At 41.9% G+C, this 18,682-nt stretch overlaps 1 protein-coding gene across 1 annotated transcript in view; it reads left to right on the top strand.

Annotated features, from left to right (window-relative positions):
• The window catches only part of MYO5A (myosin VA), a 247,546-nt gene that overhangs the window by 91,978 nt on the left and 136,886 nt on the right, over positions 1 to 18,682 (top strand). Inside the window, 2 exon segments of the mRNA XM_033920300.1 lie at positions 9,106 to 9,249; positions 9,648 to 9,729. Coding sequence (XP_033776191.1) covers positions 9,106 to 9,249; positions 9,648 to 9,729 — 226 coding nt within the window.

Genomic DNA, 18,682 nt, shown 5'->3' on the forward strand with positions numbered 1-18,682 from the left:
GCGCGCCTTTGTCTTTCGCGCCATTGTCTATGAACCCTTCCTCCCTTGCCGGTTGCTTCCCCTTCACATATCTGAAGAATGATTTGAAGTTTGTTGCTTCCTCCGCCAGTCTCTCCTCATATTCTCTTTTAGCTTTCCTAACCACACGGTGACACTCCCTTTGGTGTTCTTTGTGCTCCTTTTGGTTGTCCTTTGTTTGGTCCTTTTTCCATTTTTTGAAAGATGCTTTCTTGTCACTTATCGCCTTTTTCACTGCAGTTGTTATCCACGCTGGTTTTTTTGTTCGATTTTTTTTGCACCCTTTCCTGAATCTGGGGATGTACAGGTTCTGTGCCTCTTGCACCATGCCCATGAGTAGGGACCAGGCTTTTTCTACAGACTCCATCTTCCTTGCGTTGCCGTTGAGTTTCTTTCCCACCATTTTCCTCATGCCATCATAATTCCCTTTTTTGAAGTTGAGTGCTGTCGCTGTGGTTCTTTTCACCTTTGATGATCCAATTTCCAGCTTGCACTGGATCATGTTGTGATCGCTGTTTCCTAGGGGCCCTAGCACCGCCACCTCCTTTGCAGGTCCCCCTAGCCCGTTGAGGATTAGGTCAAGAGTGGCATCTCCCCGTGTTGGTTCCATGCCCAGCTGCTCCATGAAACAGTCCCTCGTGGTTTCCAGGAATTTGGTCTCCCTCATGCAGTTTGAGTGTCCAATACTCCAGTCTATCCCAGGGTAGTTGAAATCCCCCATCACCATCACACTTCCGCTTTTGCATACCTGCCTCAGCTCAGCCTCCAGGTCCTGGTCGAGTGCTTCCGGTTGTCCAGGTGGGCGATAGTACAGACCCAATTTTATGTCTGCTCCAGTTCCTCCAGGTAGCTTAACCCATAGTGATTCCAAGTCGTCCTCCCTTACTGTTGTTTCCATCCTGGTTGAAGGTATGGAGTCCTTTATATAAAGCGCTATTCATCCACCCTTCTTGTGTGTCCTGTCTCTCCTGTAGAGTTTGTACCCTGGTATGGCCACATCCCATTTGTTGTCATCAGTCCACCACGTTTCTGTGACTCCAATTATGTCCAGGTCCTTTGTACTGGCTATGACTTCTAGTTCTCCCATTTTGGCTCTTAGGCTCTTAGCATTAGTGTATAGGCAATTTAAGTCCATCCAGTCTGCCCAACTTGATTCAATCTAAAAATTTGTTGTTGGGGTTTTTTGTTTTTTTTTCTTCTTCTTAGCTATTTCTGGGCAAGAATCCAAAGCTCTGCTCGGTACTGTTCTTATGTTCCAACTACTGAAGTCTCTTATGTTCCAACTACTGTCAAAGCTCCCTCCAGTCCATCTACATCATCCCAGCCATTGAAACCCTCCCCAGCCCATCATCCACCAAATAGCCATATACAGACACAGACACAGTACTAGACTTAGTTCTTCAGTCTTTTTGTGTCCTTCACCAGATACGGTCTCCAAAACTGAACACAATACTCCAAATGGGGCCTTACTAATGACCTGTACAGGGGCATCAACACCTTCATTCTTCTACTGGTTACGCCTCTCTTTATACAGCCCAACATCCTTCTGGAAGCAGCCACCACCTTATCGTACTATTTTTTCGCCTTTGGATCTTCGGACACTATCATCCCAAGGTCCCTCTCCCCATCCGTGCATATCAGCCTCTCACCTCCCAGCATATACAACTCCTTCCGATTATTAATCCCCAAATGCATTACTCTGCATTTTTTTGCATTTAATTTTAGTTGCCAGATATTAGACCATTCCTCTTTTGTAGATCCTTTTTCATGTTTTCCACTCCCTCCTCAGTGTCTACTCTGTTACAAATCTTGGTAACATCAGCAAAAAGGCAAACCTTTTCTTCTAACCCTTCAGCAATTTCACTCAAAAACATATTGAACATGATTGGCCCAAGCACCGAACCTTGAGGGACTCCACTACTCACCTTTCCTTCCTCTGAGCGACTTCCATTAACCACCACCCTCTGGCATCTGTCCGTCAACCAGTTTCTAATCCAGTTCACCACTTTGGGTCCTAACTTCAGTCATTCAAGTTTGTTCAAGAGCCTCCTAAGAGGAACTGTGTCAAAGGTTTTGCTGAAATCTAAATAAATTACATCTAGCATATGTCCTTGATTCAGTTCTCTGGTCACCCAATCAACAAATTCATTCTGGTTCGTTTGATACTCAAAGTATAGTTAAGCTCTGATAATGCTGGAAGTTGTGGTAAAATGCCGAGTACAATTGAATAAAATCCCCATGGCAACTCCTAATAGGGAACCAAGCCAACTGGGGATGGGAGTGGCAGGCAGTTAGCATTTGTTGCTCCCGGGGACATTATATAATGGTGAAGTTTAGTGGCCAGATTTAGGATTACCACTGCAGTTGATGAGCCAAATTGGCAGTGGATAAAAATAGGGAGTCATCCTGTATCTCCCACCTGCCAATTAATTAACCAATTTATAGCCTCCTTTTTCAAGTACTACTTAAACAAAGTGAAGACATTGAAGTCTTGTTTATTTGAAGAGGATTAGGACTGTAGATAAGAGACTAGCTGTGAGGAAGCTGTCTCAGGGCTGCCCAAGTCCGGTCCTCGAGATCTACTGGCAGGCCAGGTTTTCAGGATATCCACAATGAATATTCATGAGAAAGATTTGCATACCAAGAAGGCAGTGCAGGCCAATCTCTCTCATGCATATTCATGGTGGATATCCTGAAAACCTGGCCTGCCAGTAGATTTCGAGGACCGGACTTGGGCAGCCCTGCATAGATTGTCTGGATTTATAGGTCCTGTGTTAAGACAACAGTTTTATTGTAAAGTTTTAGGCTATTTTATGTTTGTTGGAATATTTTTGAAGCCTATTGTATATGGGAGTGCTGTAACCTTTCAAGAAAAGGAATTGTTTTGTGGATCAGCAAGCTACAAAGCAACAGTTCTGTAAGAGGCACCTCTAAGTAGGCATGCCAATGTTGAACATCATTCTACAATAATCTCTCTGTACCAAGATTTTCTAGAATACTAGTGTTAAGTCAGCATTGATGCATTAAAGATTAGGCACAAAGAGTTATACCAGGTCAATAGCAAGAGCAAATGGTCATGCTTAAGTATTCCATGATATTCACATAACTTTAGAGTATTGTTTCTGTAACTGCCCCTCCCCTCGTGAATGTCCCTGGATAAATAAAAAATGGCACTTCGTTGATGTTGGAACAGTCGGATAGGGAAATGGTGACACCAGCAACTTTACTTTTAACAGTTGCCCTGGCACCAGATAAAAACTGGTTGCTAAGACTTTACTTCAAAAATAAGTTAAAAGAATTTATGGGCTTTAGAATACAAATGTTTCTGGACCTGGCACGAGATACCCAGAAGCGTCGTCGTGAATTCTTGATTTTAAAGCCGGGATTTATTGCTCTTGGAGCTTCCTTCTTTTTAAGACACCCATGTATTATGGAAATTCTAATAAGGCGGGAAAATTATTAGCAAATTATCTTAAGGCAAAAAAAAGGAGAACTAATATTAATGGAATAAAAGATGATAATGGTATAATAACAAATCAAACAAATATAATATTAAAACAATTTTTAAATTTTTATAAGGATCTATATTCTACCGAACCTTATTTGGAGAAACAAAAAGATGGGAAAAAATTTTTAGATTTAATAAATGGACCTAAGATTCCTGATCATATAAAACGAAGTTTAGAAGAACCTATATCATTAAAAGAATTAGAAACAGCATTGAGATCTCTTAGAGTTGGATCCGCTCCAGGTGGTGATGGTTACACAGTAGAATTTTATAAAACATTTCAAAATATCCTCTCCCCACATTTATTAAAATTATATCAGACACAACTTATAAAAGGTAATATAAAAGGTACTATGGCTGAATCAATAATAATTGTTTTGCCTAAGCCAAATAAAGATCCTACTTTGGTTTCAAACTACAGGCCTATATCTTTGATAAACGCTGATAATAAACTATTGGCGAAAATTTTGGCTTTGAGATTAGCCAAAGCTCTCCCACATATTATAGATATGCATCAAACGGGTTTCGTTGCTAAAAGACATTCCTCCAATAACTCTAGACTATTATTTCACATGCTAAACTTGTCAAAAAAAATGGATGAACCGGCATTTACAGTTTCATTAGATGCTGAGAAAGCATTTGATAGGGTAGAATGGAATTTTATGTATCAGGCTTTAGAATGGTTTGGTATAGGTTCTGGATTTATACAAATGGTAAAAACATTGTATAGCTTCCCGATTGCAAGATTAAATATTAATAATAAGATATCTGATGGTTTTCAATTGCAAAGGGGAGTTAGACAAGGTTGTCCTTTATCTCCTTTGTTATTTGATGTTGTATTAGAACCCTTATTGTTAGCAATACAGCAAACGAGGGAGATACAAGGAATTCCATATTCAGATATGGAATATAAAATTTCGGCTTATGCTGATGATATTTTGCTTTATTTGAGAAATCCAGAGTCTACCTTATCTTCTTTATTGGAATTAATTGATAAGTTTGGCAAATTTTCAGGTTATAAAATTAATTGGAATAAATCTGAAATTATACCCTTGAATGTTTACTGTGTAAAAGGATTATTTGATATTTTTCCATTCATATGGAAAGAAGAAGGATTTAAATATCTAGGCATTCAAGTTAAAAAAACAATTGAAGATACTGTAAAAGAAAATGAAAAATATGTATTAAAAAAAGTAACGGAGTTATGTGAACAATGGAACCCATTACATATATCTTGGTGGGGCAGAGTTCAAACTATTAAAATGATGATGTTGCCTGTGGTTTGCTACCAAATGAGTATGATACCTATTTATTTTCAGGGGTCCTTTTATAAGAAGCTTAATAGAATTTTAACAAAATTTCTTTGGCTTGGTAAAACACCTAGAATAGCTTTAGTAACCTTACAAAAATCAATTAAGGAGGGAGGGGTAAATTTTCCAAATTTCTATAGGTACCATCAAGCCTATATTCTACGTCAGGGTATGTATTGGATCCTCCCAGAACTTATAGATAATGCACCAGATTGGTTATATTTGGAATGGCGCCTTATGTTTCCCCTAAATTTAGTTCATTTACCAAGTATTAATATACCTAAAAGATACAGAGAAAATAAAATAATAATGGATACTTGGAAAACATTGAGATTTATTGATAAATTAACACCCATCCCAATATATAAATCAACTAATCAATCCATATGGATAAACTCCAAGATCAAAGTAGGCGGAGCTCAAATCCTTTGGAAGAACTGGATTATTGCAGGAATCAGATCTCTAGATGATATTATTTCAGAAGGTAAACTGCTGGATTTTTCACAATTGCAACATAGATTTGGTCTTAATAAAACACAAAGTTTTAAATGGTTGCAATTGAAGCAGGCCATTCAGGTTGGGTTCCCTGAATGGAAATCATTAAACAATCAATATAGTTTAAAGTTCTTATGCTTTAAAGCAGACTTCCTAGGACATCAAGCCGCATTGTGGTATAAATTAATATCTGGATATTTAAATAAAAAACCAAAAAATGGTCTAAGAGACATTTGGAGCATTGAGATTGGACATCAAATTAATGCATCTCAATGGCCACTAATTTGGTCTTGGAGAATGGGATGTACAGTGTCAGCGTCTATGAGACAAACATGGTTCTTTTTATTACATAGAGCTTTTTGGACCCCTACTCGTTTACAAAAACTAGACAGTTCTAAGTCTAATAGATGCTGGCACTGTAATCTAGAACCAGGGACATTAGATCATTTATTATATCATTGTCCTTATATTAAAATATTTTGGAATTCAATTTGGCCACAAATTAATAAATTAATGGAAAATCATATTGCAATATCATATGATACAATTTTATTTGGAACAATGATGAGAAAAAAAAGTCAAATTTCACCAGAAAATAATAAACTTTTATTAATTATGACAGGGGTTGCCATTCAACATATAACTAATAATTGGAAAAATTACAACAACCTAAACTACACATTTTGGTGGAATACAATATGCCATGTTTTTAAAATGGAAAGAACAATAGCAGTACAAAAGGGGACATATAATAAATTTATAAAAATATGGGGGCCATTGACAAAATACTGCAATGATTAAATAATAGAATACTTTTTCTTCTTTTCTTCTTTTAGAGATTTTCTTTTTTTTTTTTTTATGACACACATATAGGGGGGATAAGGAAAACAATTTATATATAATATATTATAATATATGATACAAAATGTAACAAATGATTAAAAAATAATAGAAGGGTGGGGGGAGGGAAATTTATCCAGAATATATTGTAGTAGATATAAATATGTTATTGAATAATTATCAATTGTATTCCAATATGTTGTATACTTTTATAAAATTTGAAAATATTATATTAAGGCAATAAAAGGGTGGGGGGAGGGTGAAGGGGAAAATCAAATTCAGACATACATTGTGTTATATATAAAAGTGATACCATGCATATATCAAATGTATTTTATTATTATGTACACTTTTTGTAAAATTTGAAAATAAAAATATAATGAAAAAAAAAACAAAAATAAGTTAAAAGAATTTATGGGCTTTAGAATACAAATGTTTCTGGACCTGGCACGAGATACCCAGAAGCGTCGTCGTGAATTCTTGATTTTAAAGCCGGGATTTATTGCTCTTGGAGCTTCCTTCTTTTTAAGACACCCATGCAAATGTGTGGTGTTATATCAAAAGCAAAAATATGTTTTCTTTGATCTTGGTCAACTGACAACCTTTTTGTCGGCTGTACCCCTGAAAGCTGGGATAAGATGAGTGCTCAATATTAATTTGGTCACTTCCTTCAGTTGATTGTTTCCCTGTTTTCCTTTCTTTATATTTCTATGATTTATTTTAGTATGCTCGCTCTTTATACTTCTTGGATCTATGATTTGAGGACTTGAGCTGGAGTTAAGTTTATTTTGTCTTGATTGTAGTTACATTAATTGGAAAACTTTTTATGTTCTTCTAGCTCCATCTTTCTGTACAAGTGGATACTTGATATGTCTATGAAAATATGATAAATAAATAATAATAATAAAAAAATAAAAATGGCACTTAAGACTTTTCTATTTTCCAATGTCTTTGACTCAACTTCCTCCTTTACTCAAAAGATATGATAGTCCCTGAGACCCCTACAAGTGGCAACATGGAGACTCTCCAGTGAGGTTGATATTTTTCCCCTTTCCCCTCTTCCCACTCTTCTTTCTTATCAATTATTGTAGTTCCTTTTACATTCTGATCTCTATTCCCTTCTCCTTTCCACACCTTTCGATTTATGTTGTACACCACTCGGATGTTCTCGATGGGCAGTATATCGAGAATTAAATGAACTTGAATTTGAACTATTGTATAATTTATGAACGTAAGATTTAGACATGTTCCGTCCACTTGTACAGAATCGTGCATAGGCGTGTAAGCACCAGTTATCGTGACATGTCAAGTGCATGGTGTACAGAACTACACATGTGTACAAAATACATAGATTTGTGCTTACAAATTAAGTAAATTTTATCGACAATAGATACCAGTATCAATCTAAAAAAAACAAACCCATGACTGAGGACTTTAGAACCATAGCTGAAGAGAGCATGGCTCCATCTGCCAAAACAATAAAAACAGGTTACGGCCATGTGCTTAGCTCTGTAGATTAAAGGATGCGTTGGACTGAGCATGAAGCCCTAGTGCACTGACTTGCAAACTTTGTGAAGCTGCGGCACACTAAACTTTGTGGCCACAGTTCAAGGGCATCCGGATGTGCGTGGACGTTGACATGATGATGTCACGTGCATGCGTGATGTTATTCCGTCAACATCTGCACATGTGCAAAGGTCCTCCAGATGGGGTGCTGGAGAAGAGGTGCCGGTGCCAGCTGACTGCCTACGGGACGCGCCTCTCGCCACAAGAGGCACCTCTCCTTTTTCCCGCCATCTCATGGCACATCTGGAATCTCGGGCGGCACACTAGTGTGCCGTGGCAAACAGTTTGCAATACACTGCTCTAATACCTCCTATCTGGGTATTAGAATTGATGCCTGTAGAAAGGAAGATGGAGAGATGGCTTTTTTGGAACTTACTTATATGAAATGTAATGTCTGTGGATTGTGAATGATGCTTTGTAAATTAACCTGCTGAGGCCATAGATTTGTTAATTGAAGGCTAGTGGAAAGCATTAACATGTTTCTTCCTTTACTTATTTTAAATTCTGGTATTCTAGGTTTTTTTTAGTGAGCAGTTATGGATAATCGGAGATGTGTTTGCTGGCAGCAGATCGCACACTGGCTGCAGGTTCTGCACTCCCTCCATTAGTTCTAATACATTATGCAAGTCTGCAGACCTGGGCCTCGAGTAGACAGAGACGGTGCTCTCATGGTGCTTTAATCAGCAGAAAAAAATCCCATCTTAATCTGAAACTTTCATGACGATGCAAACCTAAATTCCAGATTGTGCATCGAAGGCCACTTAAGGAGGAATGTGATGTGCATTGTTGGACCATATCCTCGGTTAAATGAATTATTTATTGTATTTAAGATGTTTTCAGTGAGAAAAAACATGGTTTGAAGTAGAAGGTACATGCTTGTACAGATCTGCTTCAGGAGCTTTTCCTTAGCAGATTTATGTCTGTTATACTAAAGAGGTTGTTTCTAACATTAGTGTTTCAGTCAAATACTTACTAAACCTTTGACATCCAGAGACTCTTATTTGTAGCAAGGCAAATCTGAAAGAGCCACATTTCAGATGGACACCAAATTTTAAGCAGTGGCTGAATTTAATTCTGTCGTAGGGTGAATAATGTTTGAGTAAAAAGACTTTGAATTGGATCTTTTGGGTCAGATTATTGATGAGGCGTGCTATGTGTATATTTGAAGACATTAAAGCTTCACTATTTGATAGACTGCTGCCAGGTTCCTGTAGGACATGGAACAAGGTGGAAACCCCCCCCCCCCTCCTTTCCATTCCGCACCATGTTCCCTCTGCCTCTTATGGAAGGACCTGGATCTGAGCAGTGAAACAAAAACTCACTGTGTCCTTTCTGATAACAATAAAACTCTCAATTTTTCACCCTCAGTCTATCGGAAATGCCAAAACTACAAGGAACGACAACAGCAGTCGCTTTGGGAAGTACATTGAAATTGGGTTTGATAAGCGGTATCGAATAATTGGTGCCAATATGAGAACCTACCTCTTAGAAAAATCAAGAGTGGTATTTCAGGTATGGGACTCTTGGTGTACATGTCCATGTGTCTCTCTCACATTCTATTTCTTTCTTTCTCACACCCCCATATGGTGTGTGTGTGTGTGTGTGTGTGTGTGTATGTTGGTGTATACATATTAATATACCTCTGCAAATGCTTAATTTTATACATATGTTAATTCCTCAGTGTGTATATGCTTTAACTTGGGACAAATAATGTTTCTTAACCACAATGAATATATTTACAGAAAAGTGGTTTTGTCTGCTCTGAATAGACGGTGGCGGTCTATTTTTATGTACACTGACCCCCCTGCATTATATATTTTGTAACTTACTATGCAGGTTTCTAGTAAATAGCAATTAGGCCTCACTGAAAAGTATTCCGTTAATTCAATGAATTTATTTTTTTTTTTAAGGCGGATGAAGAGAGAAACTATCATATCTTTTACCAGCTCTGTGCCTCTGCGGCGTTACCAGATTTTAAGTCACTACGATTAGGTAGGAATTATTGCCGCCGTTGGATGGAACTCTGCTGCAGGTTGAAAGCATCTTTTCTTCCTTTATGTGATCAATTTCTGTGTATGAACACCATATTCACTAGGGGAATAGTTTCCAGTGCAAGGTGCACAAACCACAAAGGTCTCGGAAAAAAGAAACTGTGACCAGGAAGTCTTAGCACATGTACAGAAATATAGGGATTGCTTGTTAAAAAAGCTTATAGTAGTTCCCTCTTTGAAAGTTATTGGAACACGACGACACGATATGTTTTCAGTGATGGCACCGCAGCCTCAGCATTTAAGAGAGGAAAATGACTTGAGTCGTTTTAAAAGTAATTTAAAAAGTTTTCTTTTTAAAGATGCTTTTAATCTTTAAATTATGATTAAACTTTATATTAGTTTCCTTCTTCGATTATACTCTTCCCTCCCTATTGTTTTTTCCATATATGGTTCTCCTCTGTACTTTAAAACACTGAATTGTAGTTCTGTTCCCTCTTAACTTGTGTACTAGTTGGTTTGTAAGTCTATTTGTCTAACCCATTATTCTAAATTTTAAATTGTATGTCTAAATGTATGTTTTAACATCTGGAACTGAAAAGTCAAAAATCGCCCGTCCCCCTCCCCCACCCCACTCACCCCCCCATGCCCCCCCATCACCACTCATAATAACTACCAGACACCAATTTTCTGGAAGATATAGGCCGCAGCCCTGTTTATTGGAATAAACAACAAATAACAATTCACAAATTATTATAACATCCGAGCTACCATGTAAAGAATCTTTATACACTAAATCCCCAATTCCCCGCCATCCTCAGCTAGGGCCTGGGGGTGGCATGACCTTGATGCTCCTTAGAATAGCATTCTCTAACGCTCGCTCCCCCTGAGCTCACCGGATGAGCCCACCCCCCAAAACGCTTGGTAGCTCGGGACACCGCCATAGCCTTTAAAACTTTACAGCCCCCCCCCAAATCAACAGAGTTGCAACCGGCCAGCGTCAGCTGCGACACAAGCCTCACAACATTTGGTAAAATCATTCAAAAACAAATCCAAACCTATGTCGGAAAGGTGCACACCATCCCGAGCAAAGAGACCCCAATACACCACATCAACCCAGCCATGGCATATCTGCAAACCCCCCTGGGCAACCAACCAACCAAGTCCCCACCTGCCTATTGACCTTAGTGAGTCCCCGAGACCAGCGCTTGGAGAGCAAACAACGCGGACGAGGGATAATGTCTGACCGAACTATCCGAGTACCCGGGAACCAAGACAGCAGTAAGCGGAAATCATCCCGAATAGTGTGAATAAGCTGCTTCCCAGTCCATGAATCAAGTTTGTTGCTCCCAGGATGGATGATAAGCACGTGGGGGCGCCGCTGGCGATCCCGCAACGAGCGCAACAGAGGCAGTAACGGAAGCCAGCGCATGCCTCGCTGACCCCACCAGGACACCTGGACTCCAGACCACTGATGCAAACCGGCAGGCCGCCAGACCGCTCTCTCGCATGCCCAGTGGATGAAAGAGTGACCAATTATCCACACGGCGTACACCGGAGACTCTGCATCTGCAAGAACAGTAGAAGGAATCAGAGCAAAACAAAAACAACGATTGAAAGAAGGAAAACACATGCCAAACTCAGAGCAACAGAAGTGCCCACATGCATTCCCCTTGCTCCCGTAACCCGTAACCGATGGGCCCTAAAACTCAGGCTCCGACGTCACATCAAACGGGCACTGGAATCCTCTAACCGAATATAAGCCTGAAAGGCGTCTGACCTCCACCTCCCCAAACGCTGGAGGCAGAATCAGGCATGCCCGAGATCTGGGCACTAGTGGTGGAACCATTACAAAAGGAATGCGACCCAAACAAAGCTGGATTCTCCCCGCACGCACCCAACACTTTCTTTAAAACCGCAGTAAACTGAAAGCGAGTAAGCGGGGAGGAGTCGAAGTGAATAAACGGAACCTCAGCGGCCGAAGACCAGCAGGAGGGAAAGTCCCGAAATGCTGAAACTGGACAAGACGGATAACCTGGGATAGCGGCCAGACAGACAGTTTGTCCCCGGCCCAACTGATCCGTTTAGGAGCGTGCGATCCGCACGCGAAGGGTGTCACCCAACAGCTGGACGTGCCCCACATGCAAACCTCCAATCTGCCTCTGCGTAGATGCCACCACCATTTCCCCCACCCGAAGAGCAGCAAAAAACGCCAGCGTAAAAACTGCCCTAAATAAGCAAGCTTCGTAGCCAGAAAAAAACCACTCAGGGCAGGGCCTGGAGGAAACGCAATAAGACAGGATGAGTGATAGGGCGCCGACCATCCGGCAGTGGCAGGTGTGCACGACCCAGGGCCATTAGCGAGTGCCGGACCAGGAAGCCTGCACCCGGATCGCCCCAGCCCAATGCCTTACAGAAAAAGGCTAACCCTGCCAGCCGATCCGCAATCGTACGACGGGAACAACCCTGGGTAGCACAATCAGCAACGTAGGCCGCGAGTAACACATCCAGAACCGGCCCAGAACTCCAGCCCCGGGTCCTCAGAAAGGAACCCACAGTATGAAAACCAGCCAAATAATGAGCCCACGTAGATGACGCTAGGGATCCCTTCAACAAAGTCCAGATGGTGCCATAATCAGCTGCCAAAGATGAGCTGGCATCTCCACACCTTCTGCATGGGCCTCCAGAGCCAGATGGCGAAACTGGGAAAACTGAAAACGAGACAACGCATCAGCAATACCATTCTGCATTCCTGGTACGTGGCGCACATGAAAATAAACATGAAGGGATAAACAACGCAGGACCAGCTCACGCAACAAGGCATTCACCAACAGACAGTGCGCAACTTGCTTATTGACCACCTCAAAAGCACCAAAACAAAATCCTCCGGTTGCGCAACAGATCAGGCCACAACTCACACGCCACCACCAAGGGAAACAATTCAAGTAAGGTAATATTCTGGTGGACACTCGAATTCCGCCATCTCTCAGCGCACCAAGCGCCCTGGCAGTACACACTGAAACCCACAGCCGCGGCGGCATCAGAATATAATTCCAAATCAAAGTTCAAAACTTCAGGAAGCTGAATCGGCAATGTGCCATTAAAGGACAGCAGAAAATGCACCCACATCCTCAAGTCTACTCATATGCCAGCCGTAATCCGAACAAAATGCCTCTTATGCCGCACCCCCGCAGTAGCGAACGCCATCCGTTGTGAAAAAGCTCGGCCCATGGGCAGCACCCTACACGCAAAGTTGAAAGACCCAAGGAGTGACTGAACCGTCTGCAATGGTACCTTTTTAGCCCCCAGAACCAACTGAATGAGGTCCAACAATTTTGCAATCTTGGCTGCCGTCAAACGGGTCACCATGGCCCCCAGAATCAAGTTCGATTCCCAAAAACGTCAGAACCGTTGTGGGATCCTCAGTTTTGTCCAGCGCCAAAGGAACGCCAAAGTCGGAAGCCATACTCCCAAACTCCTCCAACAGCCGCTGACACTCACCAGAACCCGAACAACCGACGAGTAAAAAAATCATCCAAGTAATGAACAATGGAGGAAAAACCTGAACGCTACCCCGCAACCCAATGAAGAAAAGAACTGAAGATTCCAAAGTAAGCACAAGAAACAGAGCACCAGGTCAATCGGCTCGCTCTGTAACCCACCGGCTTCGGGAAACGCTCCGCCTTCGCTACCACCAACCGCCTCAGCCATGCTGCCGCGCCGCACCGAAGGGAGGGAGGGAGGGAAAGCCACCCTCAGGAGCCAGGAACCTCTTACCCCGGAAGATCCCAGCCTTTATACCCCCCCTCTCTCGAGCCTTCCATGCCCCGACCTATCAGAAGCTCTGACAGGTCTTGGCGGGAAACTTACTCTCCTTTTCCCTACGGGCGATAACTGGGCCCTCCAGCCCAGTATTAAATTTCGCCTGTCGAGACTAGCTCTCGGGCTTACACATATTTTTATCAATTTTGTACCTCGCTTAGTAAAACTAAATAAGCGATTCATCAAACTCAAATAAAACTTGAAACTTGAAAAAGATAATTTCCATATTTCATAAGGAATGACATGAAAAAGTTGATTAAAATAAAAATTAATTAATTAGTAAACTGATACCGTATTGGACAAATTGAATACATTCAGGGATAATTTTCTAACAGGACACCTACAAAGATATCCAACAACATACCTATTTTTATAAAGACACTATTACTACTACTACTTCTGCTACTATTTATCATTTCTATTGCATGAAAGGCGTATGTAGCGCTGTACATTTAACATGCACTAGACTGTCCCTGCTCAGAAGAGTTTACAATCTAATTTGGACACGGTATTCGGTGAACGTGTTCTGGTGTCAGCCCTTCGGGGACCTCATCCTTAATGGGTACTGCTTTGGTACGTCCCATTCGTAAGGACTATACTGTGCTCTTCAACAAATTTATAAACGATCTGGGAATTGGTACGAGTGAGGTGATTAAATTTGCAGATGATACGAAGTTATTCAGAGTAGTGACGACGCGGGAAGATTGTGAAGATCTGCAATGTGACATAATCAGGCTCGAGAAATGGGCCACAACATGGCAAATGAGGTTCAACATATATAAGTGTAAGGTGATGCATATCGGTAACAAAAATCTTATACATGAATACAGGATGTCTGGGGCGGTACTCAGAGAGACCCCCCAGGAAAGAGACTTGGGAGTACTGGTCGACAAGTTGATGAAGCCGTTCACGCAATGTGTGGCGGCGGAGAAGAAGGCGAACAGAATGCTAGGAATGATTAAGAAGGGGATCATGAACAGATCGGAGAAGGTTATCATGCCACTGTACTGGGCCATGGTACGCCTCCACCTGGAATACTGCGTCCAGCACTGGTCGCCATACATGAAGAAGGACACGGTACTACTTGAAAGGGTCCAGAGAAGAGCGACTAAAATGGTTAAGGGGCTGGAGGAGTTGCGTACTGCAAGAGATTAAAGAAACTGGGCCTCTTCTCTCTTGAAAAGAGGAGACTGAGAAGGGACATGATAGAAACATTCAAGATACTGAAGGGAATAGACTTAGTAGATAAAGATAGGTTGTTCACCCTCTCCAAGGTAAGGAGAACGAGAGGGCACTCTCTAAAGTTAAAAGGGGATAGATTCCATACAAACGTAAGGAAGTTCTTTTTCACTCAGAGAGTGGTGGAAAATTGGAACGCTCTTCCGGAGGCTGTTATAGGGGAAAACACCCTCCAGGAATTAAAGACAAAGTTAGACAAGTTCCTGCTGAACCGGAATGTGCGCAGGTAAGGTTAGTCTCAGTTAGGGCACTGGTCTTTGACCTAGGGGCTGCCGCGTGAGCGGACTGCTGGGCATGATGGACCACTGGTCTGACCCAGCAGCGGCAATTCTTATGTTCTTAAATAATAGGATGGACATAGGTAATTTTATGGTGAGTTAGGAGATGAAAGCAGCCTCGAAAAAGTGTGCCTTTAACTTGGTTTTGAATACTGCTAGAGATAGCACCTGATGTAAAGACTCACACAGTTTGTTCCATGCATACTGCGCAGCAAGATAGAAGGGACGGAGTCTGGAGTTGGCAGTGGAGGAGAAGGGTACAGATAGGGGGGACTTGCCCGATGAGTAGAGTTCATGTGGGGGGAGCATAGGAGGAGATAAGTGTGGAGAAATATTGTGGGGCTGCAGAGTGAGTGCACTTGTGGGTCAGTAAGAGGAGTTTGAACTGTATTCACAAATGGATGAGGAGCCATTGAAGTGACTTGGGGAGTGGGGTATTGCGGGTATTGCGGCTCTGGCAGGATATAAGTCATGCATATGAATTTTGTATGGATTGAAGGGGAGAGAGAGGGTTGAGCAGAAGACCTGAGAGAAGCAAGTTGCAGTAATCTAAGTGAGAGATGATGAGAGTGCGGATGAGGGTTTTGGTAATGTGCTTAGAAAGGAGAGGTTGGATTTTGGTGGTGATATAGAGCAGTCTGTCTCAAACTTTTTTAGCTTCGGCACACGAAATGGAGCAAATGTTTTTCCTGGCCTGGCACATTATAATTGAAATTATATAATTGCAAAACCAACAAAAAATTAAATTTGAGAGTTATTTCAAGTTCTCTAAGTTATATATGGGTATTTGTAACAACAGCGAAACTAAAGCAGATAGAATAGAATTGCTAATCAATGCAATGGATGTGTTGTTTTTGAATGCAAATTAATTCAAAACGCAACTCGATAGTTGACAAGCAAACACACATTTTATCATCCATTATCTGCAGTGGTTCTATTTTTTTTTCAATTTAATTTCTGTCGGAGCTGAAAATCCAAGTTCGCAAAGATAAGATCCAAATGGTAAAGCCTTGATTGCTTTGTTGCTCAAGTTAGGATAACTACTTCATAAAAAATAAAAATAAATTTGCTTGCCATTAGTTTTCAAGAACCAGTCATGTCAAAGAATGATGCTTGTCTGGGTGATTGTATCCTTATGCTCACAGATGCTCGTAACATTACAGACTCTTGTGCATGTGCTGTACATGTCATTATTCTAGTGTATACTTCTGAAAGGAATTTTTTAAAATAAAGTAAAATTTTGGAATCTTTTGTGGCACACCCGGAATCACTTTGGGGCACATAGTGTGAGAGATACATAGAGGATGAAGTGACAGGCTTTAGCAAATTTGTTGGATCTGAGCAGACAAGGAGAGAGAGGAGTCAAAGATGACCCCGAGGTTGCGAGCTGACACTTCTGTATGTCTTTGGTGAGACTTCATTTAGATTAGAGTATTGTGTATAATTCTAGCGATCAAACATTCTAAAAGATGTAAACCTGATGGAGTTGGTCCAGAGGTCGGTGATCTTCATCATAAAGTATGAGGAGAGAGATTACGAGAAGAACTCTATATATATACTTTGGAAGAAAGTTGGAGAGAGGAAAGATGATAGAGGGAAAAGGCAGGAAAAGAGTTGCTTCGATAGCCAAAACCCTTGATTTCAGGGCCAAGAACTGTTTCTTTGTTCCTGAGTGGTTCTCATCACAGAACTGCTTTTTGTGCAGTCCTGTATGCCTGATCAGATATCGGGGCACCAGCACTGATTATCGGTGATGCCTGGATAACTTCCAGATCCAACCTGACTTCTCCCCCAGACCTCCCACAGCATTATCTGGATAGTGGTGATATGGCTAAAGCTAATAGCAGCACTGTCTGGTGAATAATACCTCAAGCCTACCACTGTGAAGATCTCAAAAATTATACCAATTCTATAGTTTACAGAACCACCATATTTGAAGCAATGTTTCGGCTAGCAGTAGCCAATCTATAGTGTTGGTGTTTTAATCATGAGTCTATATAGAGAAGAGAAATTATGTCTTACAAAAAAAATATTTTTTTTCTAAAAAATGTTATATATGTGCACCAATTCTGTAGCAACATTATAAAAAAACAAAATTACAACTTATCTCAAAGATAGCAGTCGCCGACAGTCTATGAAATAATATTGTTAGCGTTGTGCTTTTTCCCTTAAATTTTGAATATTTTTGATTTGGCTATTTTAGGAAGGCAGCATAGGCGCCTATGTGACTTTATTAAACAGGCTCCCAGAAGCCCACAAATATTTTTTGCACAAATTAACCCACGTTCTAAGGTAAGTGCAAATATGTGTGTGTATTCTGCTTGTGTGCACAATATAACTCTGCCTAGGCTTCAATCCCATGCCTATATGCAGTGGCCTAGTAAGGGGGTGCAGGGGGTGTGATCTGCTCTGGGCATTGTCTTCCTAAGGGCATAGCTGCACCTCTCCTCCTGTCCATCCCCCCAGCTCGCTTGCTCCCCACTCCACGTCCCCCTTGCCTTCCTCCGTACCTTTTTGGCGCGCTCTGTGACATCACTTTTGGGACCCGTGCCTAGGAAGTGACATCAAAGGGAGCCGACATCAAAGTGACATCAAAGAGGACGTGTGTACAGTAGGGTGGGGCAGGGGAGGGACGCTACAGCCCCGGGCACCACTCACTCTTACTATGCCATTGCATATATGTCTTTGTGTGTCTACCAGGGCTGGCTGGGGAGGGGAAGGTTCGCCATTTTGAATAGGTGGGCCAGCTGGCGTGAGGGAGTAGGCAACCCTCTGGCCAGCTATCTGAAAGTAAGGTAAGGAGAAGAGAGAGGTGGGTGTTGTGTGGCGGTAAGAGAGCATGGGCATCTCTCCTGCTGCCAAGGGGGGGTTATGTCAGTTGGTGGAGGGAGAGATTGAGCATCTCTCCTGCTACCAGGGGGGGGTGTCGGTTGGTGGCAGGAGAGATTGGGCATCTCTCCTCCTGTTGAGTGGAGGGTTACTTGTGGCTTGAATTTTTGTTGTGGATGGAGTGTGCCTTTATTCTGCACATGTGCCCATCGCTGTCACTAGCAATGGGCACATACAAATTTAGCAAATCTTCGCTACTCTCCGCTAACCTTATTTGCATGAGCGTTTTTTGGAGAATGACTCGCTTTATCAAAATCGCTGGTATAATGGCTGCGACAGTGGCCAGTCTGTTTTTAACATGTCTTTTAAAGAATCTAGGCCTTAGAGAGTCATACCCGAATCCGGGGTTGCTTGGGTGGAGGGCTAGGGGGAGAGCAAGAGAGAGGCTGTGCTGGGGGGTAGGGATTGAGAAAGCATCTCTGGGAGAGAGAGAAGAAACCACAAGGGGAGGGGGAAAGAGAGAGAGAGAAGCATCCAGAAGGTGGTGTTGGAGGAGAGAGAGGCATTTGTTGGAGGGTTTTGGAAGTAGAGAGAGAGAAAGAAAGAAGTATCGGCGGGAGGGAATGTTGGAAGGAGAGAGAGAGAGAAGCACCTATGAGGGAGAGAGGTTGGAGGGGGAAGAGAGAGAGAGAAGCACTAAAAGGGTACAGAGGATGGGAAGTGGGACTTAAGCAATGGGTGAAAGGTGGGGGGTGGGGCAGGGTAGGGGCAAAACTAGTGGGAAGCAGA

Source organism: Geotrypetes seraphini, chromosome 14, assembly GCF_902459505.1.
Source record: "Geotrypetes seraphini chromosome 14, aGeoSer1.1, whole genome shotgun sequence".
Classification (NCBI taxonomy): Eukaryota; Metazoa; Chordata; class Amphibia; order Gymnophiona; family Dermophiidae; genus Geotrypetes; species Geotrypetes seraphini.